General features: G+C 36.1%; 1 protein-coding gene across 1 annotated transcript in view; it reads left to right on the top strand.

Moving 5' to 3' along the window:
* TRAPPC10 (trafficking protein particle complex subunit 10) overlaps positions 1–20703 on the top strand; it is a 44948-nt gene that overhangs the window by 20173 nt on the left and 4072 nt on the right. Inside the window, exons 9-20 of the mRNA XM_059820214.1 lie at positions 1715–1829; positions 3006–3082; positions 5807–5898; positions 7277–7417; positions 9995–10107; positions 11174–11688; positions 14065–14206; positions 15357–15518; positions 16650–16879; positions 18123–18223; positions 18679–18805; positions 19648–19818. Coding sequence (XP_059676197.1) covers positions 1715–1829; positions 3006–3082; positions 5807–5898; positions 7277–7417; positions 9995–10107; positions 11174–11688; positions 14065–14206; positions 15357–15518; positions 16650–16879; positions 18123–18223; positions 18679–18805; positions 19648–19818 — 1986 coding nt within the window. The remainder of the gene's footprint in view (positions 1–1714; positions 1830–3005; positions 3083–5806; positions 5899–7276; positions 7418–9994; positions 10108–11173; positions 11689–14064; positions 14207–15356; positions 15519–16649; positions 16880–18122; positions 18224–18678; positions 18806–19647; positions 19819–20703) is intronic.

Here is a 20703-nt window from a genome sequence, read left to right as displayed (position 1 = left end):
TCAGGTAAGGCTTGGGAATAACTAGGGTGTGTTCACCTTTTTGTCTGTCCCCCCTTCCCTCACCACTAGTTTGATAATGACTGGCTAATTAAACTCCAGAACGAGCTCAGTCCATGTCAACTAAGAGAAGGAGCATGAATTTCAGTTATAGCAGGAGAAGCTGCCCAGATTTGGATGCGTTTACCATCATAAATAGAGATTACAGCAATCTGTTTACATAGTTCATTATTTCTTCAGTATATTAGTATGGTAGTAATAGACCCCTAACTTCACTGAAGGTGTTACCCTTGGCAGCTTGTGGAAGAGGCAAATAAGTAATCTTTTGCAATTTTTCAGTTACCACCCCTTACCATAAAGTAAAAGTTGTAAAGTGGCATTTTCAGTTTGGTTAAGCCCCTTCCCTAATTACATGAATGTCTTTTCAAGTTCCACTTACTCCATTTCTATGAAAGAGTTGGTGTCCAAGGTTGCTGCTGCTTTCCAATGTTGAAAAACAGTTTAGAAAGATGACAAACTCCAGAAACTACTGAAATAGCACACTGTGATCTTTGTGGATGTTTTTGAAGACCAGTGTAAGCTCATCCTCTTGTTTGCATAGCCTGTAGAATATTTTCTATTTATTTTGATCATAGTTTTTTCATATTTCAGTAGACTTAGGAATTATCTAACTAACTCTAGGGGGTCCTTGTCTTACTACAAAAGCATAGAAAGACAATTTCACCTTGAAGAGTTACTGTTCAAAAAAAAAAAAAAAAAAGGCGGGCGGGGAGGAGATCAGAGTAAAGGAAACAAAAAATTGTTTAAAGTTGGTGATGGGTGCATCAGATTCTTCCCATGCCCCTTACATGTTCCTATGGAAGGTGCGTACCCGAGTTGGAAATGTTCCTCCCATTCATAGCTCTTCTAACACAAAGGGTAAAGGGAACAATTGTAGGATAATGAGTAGCAGTAAGGTGGAACAGACTGAATGAAAGAAGTTTAGCAACTAGTGACAAAATTAAGTGGAATTTAAAAAACCCCAAAAATTAATGGCCATCCCCATTTTATACGGTGTAGAGTAATGACAAACTGAGACCTTTTTTCTTTTGGGGTCTTACCTTGGTAGTTGATTGAGTTATTCTAAATGAATTAACCAAGTGACCAACAGAACTGAACTTTAAGACAGTAACCTCTGCTGACTTCTGGGTATCAAGCATACCAGCTGCTGTCTAGAAGGGGTTTTATGGTAGTTGTGTGGCGCTGTTTTAACACCATTAGCTATGCTAATCATCTCTTTTTCAAGAAGGTTTTCACCTGAATACAATACTTTGGGTGAATTTGCAAGCTTGTCTAATCAGTATACTGGAGACTGCCTGCATTTCTTGATTATATATTTTTCAGAAATATAGACAGTTATTAGAAATTATCTTTGGCAATAACTGCCAAACATCTCAAGCTTTGTTCATGTTTATATGGAAAACCAGAAGGATTTATTCTGATTAGATGTTATGCATGTAAGGACATGTGTGTATACGCATGTGTCAAATGTTATTTGAGTCAATAACTTACATGCCATTTAATTCTTAATAAAATCAATTTCTACTGTGAGAATAACAGTTACTTTTGAAAGTTTTTCTACTTTCTTCCCATGAGGCAACTTTAATACAGATCTTATAAGCAGTTTTATATTGATTTTTGTAGCCTGTTGAAAACAAGCATCTGGTTTCTCTTATAGTTAAAATCTCTGGGTTATCTGTGTGGACTTGTGTCAGAGAAGGGACCCAATTCAGAAGACCTTAATAGAACTGTCGATCTGTTAGCAGGGTTGGGAGCAGAACGCCCTGAAACAGGTATTACCAGGAATGTACGCATTCTTTCTAATAACTGACATTGTCTTAAATACATAGCATATAAATACATCAGTAACAATAATTTCCAAGTATGCCTACATATATATAAACATTGATAGAACTCTATTATTTCTTATGAGTTCTTTTAATGTGTGTCTAGTACTTTAAATTGTCAATGCATCTCCTTACTGTTGCAAGTATAAGTTTTTCGATTAATGCTCCATTTATCAGCCTTTAGGTAAATAGTCTTGAACAGTACTGGTTTTGAATAGTTTTTAATACTTTCAGACAAGTATTAAAAATAAAATTATTTGAAAAGGAAATGGGGCATCCTTGATCTGATGCAAACAGAACCTGCAACTGGAGCTAAAAAGTGATATTATTTGAGTGGCTGAACAATCAAATTTATTTACTCTTTGTGGATTTTATCACTCGCAAAGATATTTCTGAAGGGAAGAAGCTTTCAGATGTTAAATACGCTAGAACAATTAGTATCTTTGAGGCATTAGCTGACAGGCTGACGCTTCACTTGCTCTTGTAGGTATGATGATGTATGATTCTTAATTCAGTGCTATGGTGCCTGTTGCATTTATTTAAAATGGGGGCTTTTTTCTTCTAGAAATATTGACACATACTTGGTTTGGCAAAGACTTTTAAATTGAGCAAGCTATTTCAGGAAAAAAACTTGGTCTTGCTAACTATTTTCCTTCAAAGTACATTGTTTAAAGTAGTAAAATGTCTTTAAATTACAGTATACTTCTGTCATGCTGATTTATAAATCCAGCAGTGGGGAGTGGTGAGAATATTACTCTTTGCGCAATATGGTATTTAAGTACAATTGTGTGTGTTTCTAGGTTGAAAAAATGTTATGAAATACTGTGTGGAGAAGTTGGTACAGTTACTATATTGCTGCTTGCCTTTACCCTGCTACCCTGAACATCACTCAAATGTGCATGCACACACAAAAGAGTTGTGAAACAGCTTTTCTTAATCTTATTTTAGAGCCTGGGGAAGAAACTCATGATCTGTCTCTAAGTGTTAGTGACGTTTCCCACATAAAACTAATTTTAAGTTTTCTGTCCACTTCCTACTGAAGGAAAAAGGTGTGTGGGGGGGCATGTTACTAAATAGGACTGTATTTGTAAGTGACACCTCTTGTTCTGCTTTTTTCTAAAGCCAATGCATCACAGAGCCCTTACAAGAAACTTAAAGAGGCCTTATCGTCTGTAGAAGCTTTTGAAAAACACTACTTAGTAAGTATGAGTTTTGGTTATTTATATTAGTTTTGTGTGTTCACATTATAGATTGAAGAGGGCCAAAATTTTCAAACTTGAGAAGATAACATTGAGAACATAAATCTGTATTTCTGTATTTTGGTATCCAAGGTTATTGCTTACACACTGAACACTACAAGACTGATTAGTTTTACAACTGGAACCCTGTATGGGCCCCAATTTTCAAATATTTGGATTACCTTTAATATTTACAGTTATGAGTTGGAGGTTATTATCTGTAAGTATGTATACTTAGTTATTAAAAAAGCCAATGTCATGGCTGTCATATTCTGCTATTCCAAATTCAGAATTAATTGAATCTTCCCCGGAAGAATATTGATGTGTGAATTCAGCTTCCTTTTGAATGGTTTAGACTTGCACCTTGCAATGGGTGTTATATGGTTTAACTTATACTGTTGAATTTTTTCATATAAACTGTGGGACATCTGTGGATAATAGGGTTGGAGGTGGCATAGATTGAAACATTAGAATTCTCATTGTGCTTTAATATGCATCTTTATCTCCTGACGGCTCCCTTGTTGAGGAGCCATTGTAATGATCTTCTGCGTTTTTTATAAAAGACTGTTATAAAACAAAAAAACCCTGACTGTCACAAGAGTGTGTTTTAGTTTTGGGGTGTGGTTTGGGTTTTTTTTTTTCTTTCCTTAAATAATTTTCCTCTGAAATCTCTTATATTTGCAGTACTGCCATTACAACTTTCTGGGGAAAAGTTGGAGGAAAACTGTGCTGTTGTTTTTTTTAATCTGAAAACTAGGTGGTACTTATTTTTACAAAGTTTTCTTGAAAGAAAGTCTCAAAAGATTTCATCTGAAGATACCAGGTTTCATTTTTATACTTAATTTCTTTATATGACTAGTTGGATAGCTGGACCAAAATGAAAATCTTCAGAATTACTAGCTGCTCTTACCTACTCAGTTCCAACTTGCACCTGAAGATCTCTGCTAAATTCAGCAGTATCTTCCTAAATTTAATAAACTAAGTGGGATCTGCAGAGTTTGCCAATGAAAGAATTGCCATTCCTGTTTGTATTTCTGACTGCACTTTTATGCAACAGAAGTTCAGATATCAGATACACTATAAAAGATGGGTTTCTATGTAGTTGTCACATAAAATATGGGTATATATAAATTGTATATATTTATCAATGTATTCAGGGGAGAAGAACATGGAATTAGTTAAAATTTCCAGACACAGCTAAAATAATTTATTTGCATTTAATATTTTAATGAGTCTGCAAAGTAAAATGCAGATTTTCAGACATGTTGAAAGCAAGAAGTGATGAGTTTTTATTACCAGAAAAGGCTTTGTTCTCATTCAATGGCTAGTCTCATGCAACAACTTCAGAATATTTTGTAAGACTGTCAAATCTTCTACAAGCTTGTTGGCTTGCACCTTAATTTTGGGGGAATGTAGCTTTTCATTTTTATGTGTAGCTGGTGTCTAAGACCTCTTTGGTTATACTGATCTGTTAAGGAGTGATCACTTAGTTTATTGTAGGATATTGTTGGGAGTTCTTAAATAAAGAAAGAAAGAAGTGATTTTTCTAGGTTTTCCATAAGAAACAACAAAAAATGGCATAAGAAAGACTTTGGGAGCTCTTTTTACGTCATTTTTCTGCCCCATAGGAATAGATGTTTTCTGACAGATAGTCTGCAAAATATTTAGGCAGTTGGAAGCTCTTAAGCAATTTATTTTGAAGGGTAGAGTAGTTCTTAATACAGTAAGTGAAGGAGAATGAGCTTCTGGGGAAGGTTGCTGGCAGTCAGAAGAGGCTGCAGGTTTGTAAATATGGTGTGAAATGTTTTTATGTATCTGGCCAGAGATTATCATATACTTGAGAAAAAAATTTTGGCGGTGGTATACAGTGTGTGTTGTAACTGCTAATTTTGTGGAAAGATTTTTTCACTGTTATTACAAGCTTAGGGCAAGGTGAAGAAGGTGACATGTAGACAGTGTGGCTGCGTTGGAAATTAAGCTTAAATATGACTGAGAAACTTCAATTTGGGACTGTGTAGCTTCAAGGAAAATTCCTTTAAGGCACTCTTGCGAAAGTACTTACTCCGATTGTAACTTAGCATGTTGCGTTTAATTGTGTGTTTACATACTGCAAACTTTCATATACTTAATGGTATTATGTGCAGCTTTAGTGAAAGAATTATGTAGCACGTTCTGTATGTAGTTGATTTGAAGTATTACTTGTGAGTCTCTGGGGCAAGCTCTAATATTGTTCTAAATATGTTATGCTGCGGTGTATCCTGGAATGATACACCACACAATCCTGCAATGATAATCTAATGGCGTATAGTCACTGAGAAATAGGTGCTTTCAAAAAAAGACAGGAGGATTCAAGTGTAAAGAAGTGCTTGAAATTGCATCTCATCTATTATTTTGGTGGTTTTGAGTTGCCTTACCTAATTTTTTAATAGGCTTTTTTCTTCTGCTATTTGTAACACAGATATGGGATGGGATTTGTAACACAGATATGAACAACTGTAGGAGGAGTGAAGGTGACCTGTTACTAACTGCTCTGTATTGGGTGCTGGGGCAAGGGGAAATCTAAAAAGTGACTTACTCTGGTCATTTTGTTGTAGCAACTTAGTTACTGGCTATGAGTTTGTGTGAAATACCATATAGCTACTAAAAATATATAAAGCTTATAATAGTTTCTTTTCTTTTAAACAGGATCTGTCCCATGCCACCATTGAAATGTACACAAATATTGGAAGAATTCGCTCAGCTAAGCTTGTGGGAAAGGACTTGGCAGAGTTTTATATGTAAATGAATATTTAAAATGTCTTGAATGCATTAACTTTGAAAAGTATGAATATAATCCTTGAGGAAAATATGCTGTATTTAAAAAGGAATTTTACATTTTTAAAAATGTAAACATACCCTAAGTTTCAGGCTGTATTTCAGTAAAAAAAAGAAAAATAACACTGACAATCTCTTCATATCAAACCGTAATTCTCATCTCATGATTTACTACTCTTACCTTTAACTGTCCTATGTTCTTTAGCTCGATCCTTTCTTCTCCTAGGGAGAAAAGGGCAACGGGCCAGGGGGAGCAAAAACATAACTTTGCATTTACTATAGCATGCTTTGTAAGGTGGCTTCTGACTTGTTTCAAAGTTTATAGTTATCTTAACTACATATGTTTATACATATACCTAAGAAAAGCCAGAAAATGTTCTTTGGAGATTAATCAGTTTCATATTTGAGGTTATGATTGCAAAATGTTTGTTTCCCCCACTGTGAAACTTACAGTGATTTTATTCCTAATTTCCAAATATATTTTTTGTGTTTATCCCTGCTGTTAAATTCTACTAAAGGAACCTCCTGCATTGGTTTTCTGTTTTGTTTTATTTTTCTTATTTTGAAGAATTTGGGAGTTGTAAGGGTTTTTTTTTGGGGGGGGGGAACGTGTTTGGGCATGCTTCTCCCCTATATTCACTAAAGCAGTCTGATCTTCTAGCCGCAAGAGATTTTCCTATATTATGGCATTGTGGGATGTAGCTTGATGGACATGGTGCTGTGTGGTGTTGGGTGGGTTGTGGCTTGTTATTGTTGTTGTGTGGCGTGGGTTTTGTGGTTGTGTGTTTCCCCCCCCCCCCCCCCCCCCCCCCCAGGTTGGACTCGATGATCTTACAGGTCTTTTCCAACCGTACTGATTCTGTGATTCTGTAACTTAAATTTTCACCTGAGGGAATAATGCTAGGTTTAAAGACTACCGTGGAACTGCTGTGTAGTGATAAAATGGTAATTTAATTGAAGCATTTTCCTGCTTTAAAATTGCTGATTAAGCGTATTTTTAGTTAACTGTCAGAAGCTTGAGATGGCTTTTGTCACATTTGTGGGAGGTCGCTTCACCTCACTTGCTCTGACTTGGGATAGATCTGTATATGAAGCCTTTCATTGACATGGCATATTTACACTAATTGCAGTTCTGCTTGCTTAAGTGAATCGTATAAAGGTAGGCCAATATGTTGATCTGTTACCAGCAAAATAAAGAGCATAATGGTTCGCTGCATCTTGTTCTGCATTCATATGCAATGTTCCTCTCTCATTACCACTTTTTGAAAACGTGTAGAGAGTTTTTAAGGCTGCCAAGGTTCTTACATCAATCACTCTGTACTCATTTCTTTATTTTTAAAGGAGGAAGAAAGGACCACAGAAGGCAGAAGTCTATCTGCAAGGAGCACTGAAAACTTACCTTGCTGAGGGCTGGGCATTGCTTGTCACACATACGAGAAAACAGTTAGCTGAATGCCAGAAACACCTTGGGCAAATAGAAAAGTATCCTTTAAAAGGCGGAGCCAGAAAAATCAAGGCCAGGGAAAATGATACTTCTGATTATTTTTCTAACATATCTCTAACTTTTATTTTACAGTGGAGACTGCCAGACATCAGACAGCGGAGTTGTTTCTTGCTTCCGTTGTTGCTGTTTGTTTGGGGGGGGTTGGGTTATTTATTTTTTCATTTTTATTTTTTAACATCTGGTTCACTTAAAACCTTTTGCATATGGTTGCTGCTCTCTGTTTTCAATATGTCTAGGCTTTAGAGAATTACAGAATCATTAAGGTTGGAAAAGACCTGCAACATCATCAAGTCCAACCATCAACACACCACCACCATTCCCACTAAACCATGTCCTGCAGTGACACGTCTACACTTTTTTTGAACACCTCCAGGGATGGTGATTCCACCATCTCCCTGGGCAGCCTGTTCCAGTGCTTGACCACTTTCTCGGTAAAGAAGTTTTCCCTAATATCCAGTCTAAACCACCCCTGGCACAACTTGAGGACATTTCGTCTTGTCCTATCACTTCTCACTTGGGAGAAGAGACCAGCACCCACCTCTCTACCTTTCTGGTAACTGTAGAGAGCGATAAGGTCTCCCCTCAGTCTCCTCTTCTCCAGGTTAAACAACCCCGCTCTCTCAACTGCTCCTCATAAGTCTTGTGCTCCAGACACCTCACCCGCTTTGTCGCCCTTCTGGACATGCTCCAGCACTTCAATATGTTTCTTGCAGTGGGGGGCCCAAAACTGAACACTGTATTCGAGGTGTGGCTTCACATAGTGTGAAGTTTGTCAGTAGTTCAACAGATACCATATAAGTTTTTTTTTATGATTCTGTTTGTACTTCTTCATTGTGGAAGTTTTTATGTAGTACTGTTTTTTCATTTGGTAAATATGGCATTATAATGTCTTCCTGTATTAAGGAGCTTAATTTCTGGGCTTGCTTTCTATAACTGCTACCACCTTTTTCCTGTACCTGACCTGGCAAGGACTCTTCTGGTATCTGTGATGGTGACTTTTTCCAAAAGTTAAAACAGAGGCTTGGAAGATGAAAATCTTGCAGCTCTGGTGTGGTGTGTTGTGTTTTAATATTTTTTGCTATTATTTATTTTTTATTTCTGCCTTTGATCTCTGCTTCAGAAGGGGAGTGGGAGTTGTTTGCTTTTAAGTTGTGCAAAAGCTCAGTCTTCAATGTGTGAATGAAATCTTCTCTGTAAATGCCACATAAATGCTAAGTAATACTTTGAGAGAATGATTTGTCCCAATCCTAATATTTGACAGGCTTCACATTCTTCACTTTGATACTCTCTGCGTTATTTTCATACACCAACTCTATCCGCTACAACTGTATTTTTTTTAAATATTAAATCTGTCTGTGTTGCAGTACTGTTGCTACTTTCAAGTTAAGAGGTGTGTGTAGGGGGAAAAGTCTACTGACTGGCCTTGGGTGTTTTGTTGTATTCTTTTTGGCATTAGAAACAGCACAACTTGAATTCTGCTTTTCGTTTAGCCTCATATGTTGTTGCCTAAATTTGGTAGTTAAATTAAATAACTTGGTTCTAATCTGAACTTTTGTGCTGCATGCAGGATATTATATACTATAGCAAAATGGCAAATTTTCATTATTTTTGGTGTTTTGGGGGAAGGCTACTACTTTCTTTGGTGCCATACTTATAAATGGAATTCTTCCAGGTGTTCTAAACTGGGTGGTTAGCTGAACAGAGTGCTTTCTCCCGGGCAGCTCTTGTAGAAATTGCAAGGAAAGACAGCTTTTTTTGAATGGTCCTTCTAGGTTTTTTTTTTAAAGTTGTTGGGGTTTTTATTGTTTTGTTATTTTCTTTGCCTAAGACACTCCTATTTTAATCTCTAAGTGACAGTACTAGGAATCTTACTGTAGCTAAAAATCAGTTGAGCAAAATTCAAATTTGTAGTGTGTTTTGGGTTTTGTTCTTTTTATTTATTATTCGTTTTTTTAAGAACTTAGACATTGTAAATGTCTGCCTCCTTTGAAAATTCTTACATTGCTTTTAAATGCTCTTAAATTTTTCTGCTTCAGTGCAAATGCTCTTAAAGAATCTGAGCCAGTAATATTGAAGTCTTAGCTAAATACTTACATGAGCATTTGTATCTCCAGCACTCAGAAGGTCATGGTAAGTGATGCTGTAACAGCTGGCAGATTCTCAGCCAAGTAAATTGGAATATAATCAAATACTCAAGTTATTTACTTCTAAACGGTGGGCAGTGTAATGCAACACACTGGGTCTTTAACTTGTGTGCTGCATTTACCTATTGTCACATAATGAATTTTGTATGCTCGCTGATCTTTTTAAGTGGGGGAAGATTGCACAGGTTAATAATGGATCATATTTTAGTAGGTCTTCAAAAAGTAGAGATTCTGCAATATTCTCAGGTGATAGTAAATCTTCCATTGTTTCTTTTCTAATGGAAGAGTGTGGTGATGATAAAAGCAGGTCTTGTATTAAAAGATTAGAAAGGCAGTACTTGAACTGTCTCGTTTTCAGTCAAATTTCTGAATGTTGTAGGGTTCTACCTCATGTTTCCTTAACTTTGTTAGTTATCTTCAAACAAGCAGCCTTTTAGCTGGTGATAATCACTTAACAGAAGATGAACGCAAAAGCTTTTGCCAAGAAATACTAGATTTTGCCAATCAGCAAGCAGAGAACCAAGGTAAGTCTGGTTCTTAAATACTTAAAACTTAAGCTGCTCTAATCTGATCTTTCCCTAAAAGTAGGTTGGAAGGCTTTTTCTGATTGTCTTCATTACATTGTGTATAACTTCTGAACCAATGTGGTTCTTTTCTTGTCATCTCCAGAACATTTATAAAACTTCTGCAATAATTAAGAAAAGTCAAAGATGAACGGGTAATTAGCATTTTCATCCTGAATACTGGAAAGTCTTTGTTTTCCTTCACTTATCTGTTTCTCTGCTTTGAGAGCTCATAATTTATCTTGTGTTGGGTTTTTTCAATTCCTAACTTATCTTTGTCTCTACATTGCTGGCATGCAGATGCCAGCTCTATGATGATTTCTTTGGTTTTGATGTTAGATCTGTTCCCATCCACTTGCAGTTTATTATTTTGACCGTCCTACCTCTTCTCTTCATTCTTCCTGTTGCTTCAGTAATACCTCATCCTCAGATATTAATCATAATTCAAATTCATATGGAATACTTCCTGTAGATCTGAAGACTGTTCATTTTTTTGAAGAAGTTTTTCTTGATGAATGGATGTACCATAAGTAATATGTTATTTTAGACTTGCTTCTTTATTTTTGGTACTGTCTCAGTGCTGTTTTGTGGAATCTAGAAAAGAGAATGAAAAACCCTTGTATGGTAAAGCTTGTGGCTCAAGGCACCAGTCCGATCATTAGTTTCTTAAACTTGTACTTACTCTTAATTTATGCACTCTGGGAATTTTGTTACTTCATGCTACTGTGTTCATTCAGAACACTTTACGTAGTAGTAAAATGTTATACTTCTGCTTAGACACTCTCTCTTAATTTAGTTGTCTTTAATAGCCTAAGTACTAAAATTGTAGTAAATGTAACTGTTAGAAAACAAATTTCAGCATCTTTAAGTCTCATGTCTATGCAAGATAAAAAAAAAAAAAAAGTAAGTATTGATTTGTTGTGAAAAGATTAATTCTGAAAAGTTGTTGACCCATTTAATTCTAGGGGTTAAATTTTTAAGATAAAAGACTTGCTGATCTCCAGTAGCACTGTTTTTATCTTTCCAGGTCAAAAGGTTATACTGCCTATGCACTCCTTTGCGCAGTTGAAAACTCTACATTTTGACCCTCCAAATGCTGTTGTCCATGTGGGTGGAAAGTTATCTATTGAGTTGACTTTGCTGAGCCAAATGCCCATCCCTGTCCAAGTGGATCAGATTTCCATCCATGTTCACTTCAGCATTGAAAAAAATAGTTACAGAAAAACCGCTGAGTGGCTCACTAAGCACAAAACTTCCAATGGTGTTATCAGCTTTCCAAATGAAGTTGCAGGCTTTCCTTTGTCAAGAAACAACTTGCCAGCACTGGAACTATATGAAATGTATGAACGGAGTCCCTCAGATAACTCTTTGAACACAGCAGGAATTATCTGCAAAAATGTACACATGCTACTACGAAGGCAAGAGAGCAGCAGTTCGCTGGATATGCCCTCAGGGGTGACTTTAGAAGATGGGGCTCATGTGTTGAAATGCAACAACTTAATACTGGAACCAGGGGTTAATAAAATAACATTCAGTACTCAGGTATGTCTTTATAGTTGAGTGAATGTAGCACTCATGAAAGAAGAACTAAAAGCACTGGCTGAGGAAGAGCATAAGTGTTGGCAAGTGGTACCCCGTATTGCTTCCTGTTACAGCTTGGGTGATGCCATTCCCCTTGTGGCTTTCTTTTTGTTGTTCTAGACCTTAATTTCCCTTGAAAGAAGACTGTTGTGTTTGTGCCAAAATGTACGGGTGACTCTCCTATTTGCAATCATTTGAGTCAGCTTTCCAAAACTTTTTTTAAACATCTTTATTATTGCTGCCAAAAATTAAACTGATAAATTCATATACAAAATAACGTACTGCTCATGAAGTCTACTTTCACTGTTGAGCTCATTGACAATAACGTTTAAAAATTTTTATGGGAATGCATTTCCTAGCCCTTGGTAAGTCACTATGTGGTTAAATTTGGTTATAGCCTGTTCTTCACTGTGGAGGGTGGTAGAATATTTTTTCACTTGGCGGATATAGTAAACCTACCTGCAAGAAGTATGACAAAGCAATAATGTCATTTGAACTACCTACTGACCTCATTTTTTAGCTTTCTCATTCTTTGAAGGGATTGGGACAAGTTAATGGGATTTGGAGATGTCAGAGGTCTTGGTGGCTGCAAATGTAGTTTTCTGTAAAATAAATTAACATGTATGTAGAACTGGATATCAAGTGAAAGAGCATTACTAGAAGAAAGCTGTTAGAGACTGTTTTGAGCAGGCATTTTGGCTTAGTGGGATCAGGAAGCAATCTGAAACCACAGAAGAGATATGGATAAAAAGCTAGATATAGCTCTGCTTTAGATTTGCCTTGTTCTGCATGCTTCTGGTGGCTGTTGGAGGATGGACAGCCTTACGCTTATAACTTTCCTATTCTCCCAACTTTTCTTTCTTGAAAGAATTACATGGGAAGACTGCTCAGTGTGAATCCTACTTTATACAGTTGTTCAAAGCATGACTTATCTGTCCTTCAAGGGAAAAATCTGAATATGTTACAATTTTGGCAGTGTATTACTAGGTAACATGATGAAAGCTTCTCTAGATTTGAGCTGTAGTATTTACAAAATATTTACTGAAAATCCGTTATCATTGTAGTAGTATACTGTGGCACTTTTACTGGAATGCATAGCTGGCCAGAGGATTGAAACTGCTGACAACTTGTTTTCTAAATTTTCTTACAGTAATGTTTAATTGCGCTACTTTTGCAGAAAGAGGAATGACTGTCCTTCTAAAACGCAGAGAGAGTTTGATTCTTTCTGTAGATCTTAGACTGATGATTAGCATTATTTATGCTGATAGCAATCTTCCAGTGTATTTTTCAAGCTTTAAAAGAGATCAGAAAGCATTATCTGAATTCTTCAGACTGATATTCCCATGTTGAGGTCCCATGTTGAGGGTCTAAAGTATGTTGAGGTCTAAAGTATGTATGTATTATGAAAGACATTACTCATACTTTTCTGTTTATAAAGTATTCAAGGGATAAAATTTAGTGACTTCAATGTCAAAATGCATAATGCTGAATTTCAGTCAGGCAGTCAGGGTTTGCTTTGTAAATAACTGTGTAAGTGAGGTTTGAATGTTAAGTTGTTACAGCTTTTCTCCATAACTTCTAATCTTATTCTTTGGATTTAATTATACCCAGCATCAGTATTTATGTATTACACTTGGTAAAATGGCACATGGAAAAAGAAAACATTTCCCATTCCCTAGCAGTAGTAGCTAAGAGCAAATAGAATCAAGAATAAATATACTAGCATATGTTACAGATTCGCTTTTTATAATGTTATTGAAAAACAACCAGAATCCCATTATTCAGGGAAAGGGAAGAGTTTAAAATTAAATATGTATATATTACTTTTTTGTAAGCATTCACACAGGGTGTGGGTTGGGGAGTGTGTGAAATTGATGGCTTGATCTGAAAGCTGTGCCTTTTATAAATGTAGGATTTTATGAACGTTAGCCAAATAATCACTTCACTGCTTGCTTAGTATCATTTCAACACTTAATAAATGTAATTATTTTTTAATGTATGTGGCACTTGGGGGGGGGGAACAACCAACAAACAAGACAAAAAGTGTCCCAAAATAACAATTTGACAGCATAGCTACTATATTAGTTATTCTGGTTATTGGTACCTATGATGTTTTTTCTTGAATCAGCCAGCACTCTAGGTTTTCTATCTTAATGGGGCAAAAGGTGCTCCTTTGTGACAATCTTGTCACTTACTCAGAGAACAAGTCTGTCACTTTAATTTACAGATGCCAAGTATCTGATAAAAATGAGCTGAAAACGTGCTGTTTTTTAGTAGAGGTTTTGTTCTAGAAGTATTTCCTAAATTGAAAAATCCATTCAAATGTTTTCTCCAAAGGCCAAAGAACCTGGGACATACACGCTCAGGCAACTGTGCACTTCAGTGGGGAAAGTACAGTTTGTCCTTCTTCATATTTACCCAATTGTGCAGTATGATGTATATTCTCAGGAGCCCCAGCTAAAAGTGGAACCAATGACTGGTAGGTACAGTTGCTGTGCTGAAGTTCTTTTGATGATTTCTATTGTACTTTCATGGGACTAGATAAAGTGTTTTCTGGCTTGAATAATACTCAGATTTTTTTTTTTGCCTTACTCTTAATTTTGCGTCGAAAATAAATTCTCACTTTTCAAATTATCCATGAAGTATGTTCTGTCAATGATGGCTAGTTTTCAACAACTAATTCCAGTGCTTAGCTCTGAAACATGTAGCATCTGTTTTGAACATGAATTTGAACATGTAGTGTCATTTAAATATCAGGTATGATTTGAGCTGCCACACTAATTAGGAGAAGTGAATAGTTAAATTTGTAATTGACTGAGCTCCTTATTGGTTAGTTCTGTGGTGCTGCAGTCTTTTTGGTATTTATAAGAAATGCATAAGAACTCGGATTCTCTACTAGAGGTGATAATATAAACTTATTAAAATTTAACACTGAATACATCCATTGGTTTCATGGGCGGCTGAGCATTACCTGTTGTAGAGTTTATTAAAGTTTATAAATGGAAGTTAATAGTGATTTTGTTTTCAGGCTATTAACTGAGGCAGTTGAGGAGTTAATGCGCATTTTGTACTCTCATTCCAGTTCCAGGGGTTGCAATGTGTGGCGAAGGAAGGACAGGCATATTGGGCATTAATCAAATTAGCTACCCCTATGAAATTGATGGTTGTGCTTCAGATATTTGAGAGTCTGTGTGCATACTGGCATTCTTGTTATCTTGATTATGTAAATACAGCATGTGGGTATGACTGTCATCATAGGTGCAAAAATATAAAGCTGTCTACAACCTGGAGAACTTAACAAAAAGCTAGTAAATTCTTTGGGATTATTGTATTTCACTGAATTCTGTGCTGCCAGAGCAACACAGTATGTGAGCCTGCTAGTCTAAGCCATCCAAGAAACAGTGGTTTTGGTCACTCAAGTTGAAACAAATGGTTTCTCCACACCGATGTATCTGAATTAGGTTTAATGTGTTGCATAACACCCCCACCCCCCACCCCCCCCACGCCCCCACTTTTAAGTTACGCTAACATGTGTGACAAATTGTCTGGGAATATTGCTAACAAAGCTTAGCAGTGCATTGTAACCATGAGTACTGGAATCTGTTAACAATTTCTGCTTTCTTCTTCAGATAGCCTTCTGGCTGGCATTCCCCAGAAGGTGAAATTCACAGTGACTACTGGTCACTACACCATGAAGAATGGGGATACTTTGCAGCTCAGTAATGCGGATGCCATGCCTATTCTGTACCATCAAGGTACCAGCAAGGCAGTGATCTATTCCAACACCAGAGGTAAGCTATGAAGTAAAAATTAATAATCTTTAAATGGCTGAAAATTCAGTAATCCTGAAGTAAACCTATACTTACAGTATTAAGAACACTGACGCTGTCTTTTTCTATAGTTGTTATTAAGAACAATTCTAGGGACTTGCAACTGAGTACTTCAAAGCAAGAAAGTTCTTAAACTTTCACCCTCAAAGTAGTAGTATGAACTTTTCAGCAAACGTAGCTGAACAACTTCTACTCTCATTGATGAAATTCAGTAGGCATGGTGAAAATGCCGCTGAGGTGAACATCTGTCTTGAGTTCCAAGTGAATCATAGTGATCTTTTATTACTATGCAGGCTCTATTTTGACTAGATCATTTTTATTGTGAAGTAGTTGTAAGTAGTTTTTTATGTAGTGCTCTATGTAAATGGAACATTTCCTTTGGCTGGTGTTTCATTTAAACAGATGACATCCTAGTTCCTTTTTTTTCTGAGCATAAGCGCTGTATAATCTCAGTTGCTCAAAACCAAGCAACTCTTACACAAATGGGAAGAACAGTCTTAAGAGACTTGATGAAGTTAAGATTAAAATAGACTATACAGAGGCATCCCATGTGTAGTATTTTAAAGATAGATGATGAATGGTGACCAAGAATATTGATGCATGTGTGTTCAGTAAGTTGTAAGTTTGTTTGAAGTGAAATTATGAGACTAAGGGGGTGCAGGACATTGTAAAAACTTCAATAGGTGTCATATGATGGACTAAAGCAGCTCTTTAGCTAGTTTGAAGCTTGTTATCAAATTGTCATCTTAGTCCTTTCTTGAACATTGGAAGGGACTACTACACGGAATGTGACAGTTACCTGTCCGAAGTTTAAGAAGGATAGAGCGTTACTATTGGGAAGTTGTGAATAGCAGTGGTACTTAAGATGTGCGGATTTTGAAGAGGTTACCATGGCGTTACATAACATGGTTTCTTGTTGCTGTTTTTGCAGACATGGTGGTCTGGCTACAAAATGGTTGCGGCACCATGTATTTTTCTATGACACTTAGCTTTTTAGGCTAGTTTCATTACTTACTTGCAGATTAAAATGAAAATTGGGAAGGGATGAACGTGTTTTAAAACTACGTTTTTCCCCATTCTACACAACTATAGAAAAGATCTCAGAATCATCATTAAGGATTCAGTCTTCTGAAAAGATCACAAGCATCAGTTTGCCAGTAGCTCCTGCCTATCATGTGATTGAATTTGAACTAGAAGTCATGTATTTGCCATCAGCCACAGAATCTGCAGCGGAGAAAGAAAATACTACAAATAAAGAAGTTCACAGAAAAAACAAAGAGAAGCAGAAACAGGACAACTGTATGGCTACTGTTGACCAAAAAGTAAGATGTAATTTAACGTTTTTATTATGAAATCTATCTGATCACAGGGGCATACACTTCACAAAATAGAAATGGTGGTGATGGCAGGGGAGGAACCTGCTTGCATTGAACTAATTTTCCCTTAAAAGATGTACGTGCAAAAATCATAGCAAGTGTTATAAATGTAAAGAAAACATTAGTAAACATAGTGTATATTTCTGCTTTATTGCCAACTGTTCCACTGGCTAGTAATCATGAGTTTTAATGTTCTAACACTTGTAGTTCATGCAGGATGAAGGATACTCCTGTCTTTGTAAAAGGTAGCATGGTGGTCTTTAAAGTCTCCCTTCTGACTCATAGGAAAGATACTTATTCCACTTGCAAAGAATCTGTATGCTGTGTTGAGGTACTTAACAGTGTAGTGTTTCAAGCTGTCACATTATTTAGTTGGAGGTAACTTTTCCTCTTAATTTTCATTATGAAGGGTGAATAAAATAAGTCGTATGGAAAGAAGCTCTTCAGCCAACAACAAAAAGGTCTTGCAACTATCACCTTTTACAGAGTTAATCCTTGTTAAAATTGACCAAGTGTGCTGCTGTGTATACTTGTGTGCGAAGAGTCGGGTAAAAAGGAATAGCTATAGACTAGCATTGCTAAAATGTGATATGACAAAAGATTTTTTTTTTTTCCCTCTGCATTTAAAAATACGTTGTTAAATATACATGCTTTACAATTGGAAGAATGGCAGCATTCACCTCAGGAGAAATTCTTCAGTTAAGTGTGCTGCTTCAAGTTAAAACAAATATATTTTAAATACATTTTTAAAAAATATTTGGAGCTTGTATTTAATATAGTAAAGTATTACAAAGACATTTCAGTAATAGATCTTATAGCAATTTATTTTATATTGGCTTTTTACCACGTTATTGTATTAAGCTGCTATTGGTATTGTTAGTGTCCTTTTATCTTTTCTTTCTTCTATTCCCCTTCCTTTATTTCTGGTCTTCAGAACTGGGTATGTCAGTTTCCACAGGAAAAGCTTTTTCGAGATGTCATATCCCACTCACAGGAAAACAAAAAGCTACCATGTTGTCAGATTAGTTTTTGACATACCGATTTTTTTAAATTTTTTTTTTCTTCTGCTTCTGGATGCATTAGCTATAGACACTTGCTGAGAAAAGTTTTGCTTAGAAATGAGAAGAAAAGCAAAATCATTATGCCAAAGACCATTATGAGTAAGAACTTTGTTCCCTTTTTCCTTTAGGTAACCATTGATTGCCCTTGGTCAATTTACTCCACTATTATTGCATTAACATTCTGCATACCTTTTAATGCCAAGCATTCCTTGTTGTCAGCTGGCAAACGGTAATGTACTCATTAAGTATTTATGGTTTCTTTCTTCTTACAAAATATGGAGCTGGAGTTTCATAAGTAATATTTATAGCAGCCTTTTTTTTTTTTTTAAGTTGGGCTTTGTTATCTTACACAGCTTCCCATTGGAAGCTTGTGCATTTCGTCTAGTGTTCTTTCATAACAATAAAACAAATTTGTGGTTTCAGCTATTTTGGAAATAAGACCACAAGATAAACCAAGCTAGCCTATTTCTGTGTAGTTATTTGCTTTCATTTAATATGAAAGAGGATGTTTTACAGCCTTGTTTCTACAGATTCATAAGTATTGAGGAAAAGATTGAAAGAAATAAATATACCTGCCGTTCTGTTTTTGCTTGAGCTGTGCACTTTGAAAACAAACTTACAGACATGTACTCTTTCAGTGTAACTATCCAAGTTTTGTTGAACAAACGGTGTCATGTTTTTCAGGAAATATGTGCAAGTCTGTGTACAGAATTTGTCAGAACTCTGTTTCCAGCTTTCAGACAACAGCCTAAAAAATTCTGCTGACTGTACAGATTTGCAGCTGGTACCTCTGAACCCTGAATCTCAACAGGTAAAGATTCACTTGGTGGTTTATGAGCTCGTTGGCAGGACAGCTAGATGAAAGTTCTTGTTAGTGAAATTATTAGCACTTCTGCACACAGATTTTGTAGTAAGTAAGGCTGATAGCTGAAGCTAGGTCAGACCTTTGTAGTCCTCTGAGTAACCTGAATTCTTGGAAGATGCTTTAGAAGGTATTTACACCTGTAGATCTCAGATTAAATTCTAAAACTTGCAAAGATTATTAGGTAAGTGTTCAAACTTGTCCGCTTGCCTCATGCAAAGCAGTATATACCTGCTTGAACAACAGCTATATAAATGTAATATCACTAATATCACTGTTAACATTTAATTTGTTAATTTTTTAGCTGCAGTTTGTCTTTCAGGTTTTAGGAAAAATAATCAGGTAGAGAGTGTTTTCCAATTAAATACAGCTGTAAACTAGTTATGTTGCAGAACAGTCCCCTTGAAGTTTGTTTCAGCCTTGTCTGAACATGATATTAAATTGGACATTCTTGGTGCTAGGAAAAGGGTATGCAAACATTATTATCTTCATTAAATTTGACTTTTGAATAAAATATTTTTCATACATACTTGAATGTGAAGTGTTCCCTTCTGAAACGTTGATTCTGACAGTGAAATGTATCCCTCCTTTTTATCAGATGTGCATTGTTAAAAAACCTCACTATTAGTTATTTCGGTTGCGTATTTTCCCTAATGATTTATTTAACACTAAACAGGTAGTTTGTTTTTTATAAACTATATTAATGCCATAACAGCCAAATGTATGTATGTGCATTTCCACTTCTTTCTCAGAGGAAGGAAGGAACTAATGCTGTAAACATTCTCTTTCAGGTCATATACAGTAAGCAATCAATATTCTTTGTATGGGAATTGAAGTGGACAAAAGAGCTTCCTCTCTCCTTGCAGTGCCTGTTTTCAGTCAGCTTTTGTCCAGCTACCTCTGAAGAACAGTCTTTTACTCTGAAGCCGTTCACTTATGAATTCCAAGTGGAAAATTTTTTTGTAAGTACTCTTCTAAGTATAGCATACGTTAACTGAATATGGCTTCCTAATATATGGAAAGGAAAAGTCAAGAAATATGTTAGAAAACTTCTGTTTACATAATTAGATTGATACCTACTTAGAATCATTGGAAGGCCAGTTTGTTGAATGATAGAACTGAAGCCTGGTATGATACGATGGAATCATACTTGCCACTGGAATGGGGGCGGGGGGGGGGGGGGGGGGGGGGGTGTGTGTATGGGGACACCATAACAATTGCACAAGTGTCCTTGATCTTGTTTCTTTTTTTTTCTGTGTTTTTGTGTTCCTGGGCTTGTGCCATGGAGACTGTCCTTAGATTACTGAGCTGCTTTTTCCCTGCTGGTTTAAGACTGCGCTCTCTAAAGCAAATTGCAATTTCCAAAAAATCTTTGCTATTGAAACCATTTGAGTTGGTTTTTGTAGTGCTTGAGATGAGCTCATCTAATGAAATATTTAGGGTTTTCTAGGCCATTATCTTAAATGTTTTTTCTTTCCCTTTGTGGACAAACTTCTTATTCCTTTGATTAGCTAGGAAACTTACAGGCTAGATGTAACTTCCTGTTAAAGGAATTCTGTCAACATTATTTAATCTCATCTCTAAATTCAATCTTGTGTTACCCTTTTTGATGCTTGGGTAAAAAGTAGCAACATGAGAAGACTCTCATTTGATTAAATCCTTTTTTCTTTTTTCAGTGTTGCTGTGTTTTCCACCTGCTTATTACAAACTGGTATTGAGTAATATTTTAGGTTTTTGTTTACCTACGGGCATGTAACACACATTTGTTGGCACCTCTATAAGCATCTTTCTGGAGTTTTTAAAGAGAACTAACTGTGTTAAACAGTGGGGTTTTTTAGTAGAAATTT

Source organism: Gavia stellata, chromosome 1 (assembly GCF_030936135.1).
Source record: "Gavia stellata isolate bGavSte3 chromosome 1, bGavSte3.hap2, whole genome shotgun sequence".
In the NCBI taxonomy this organism is placed as follows: Eukaryota; Metazoa; Chordata; class Aves; order Gaviiformes; family Gaviidae; genus Gavia; species Gavia stellata.
Note: the sequence above shows the minus strand (reverse complement) of the source record. Positions and strands in the feature narration are given on the sequence as shown.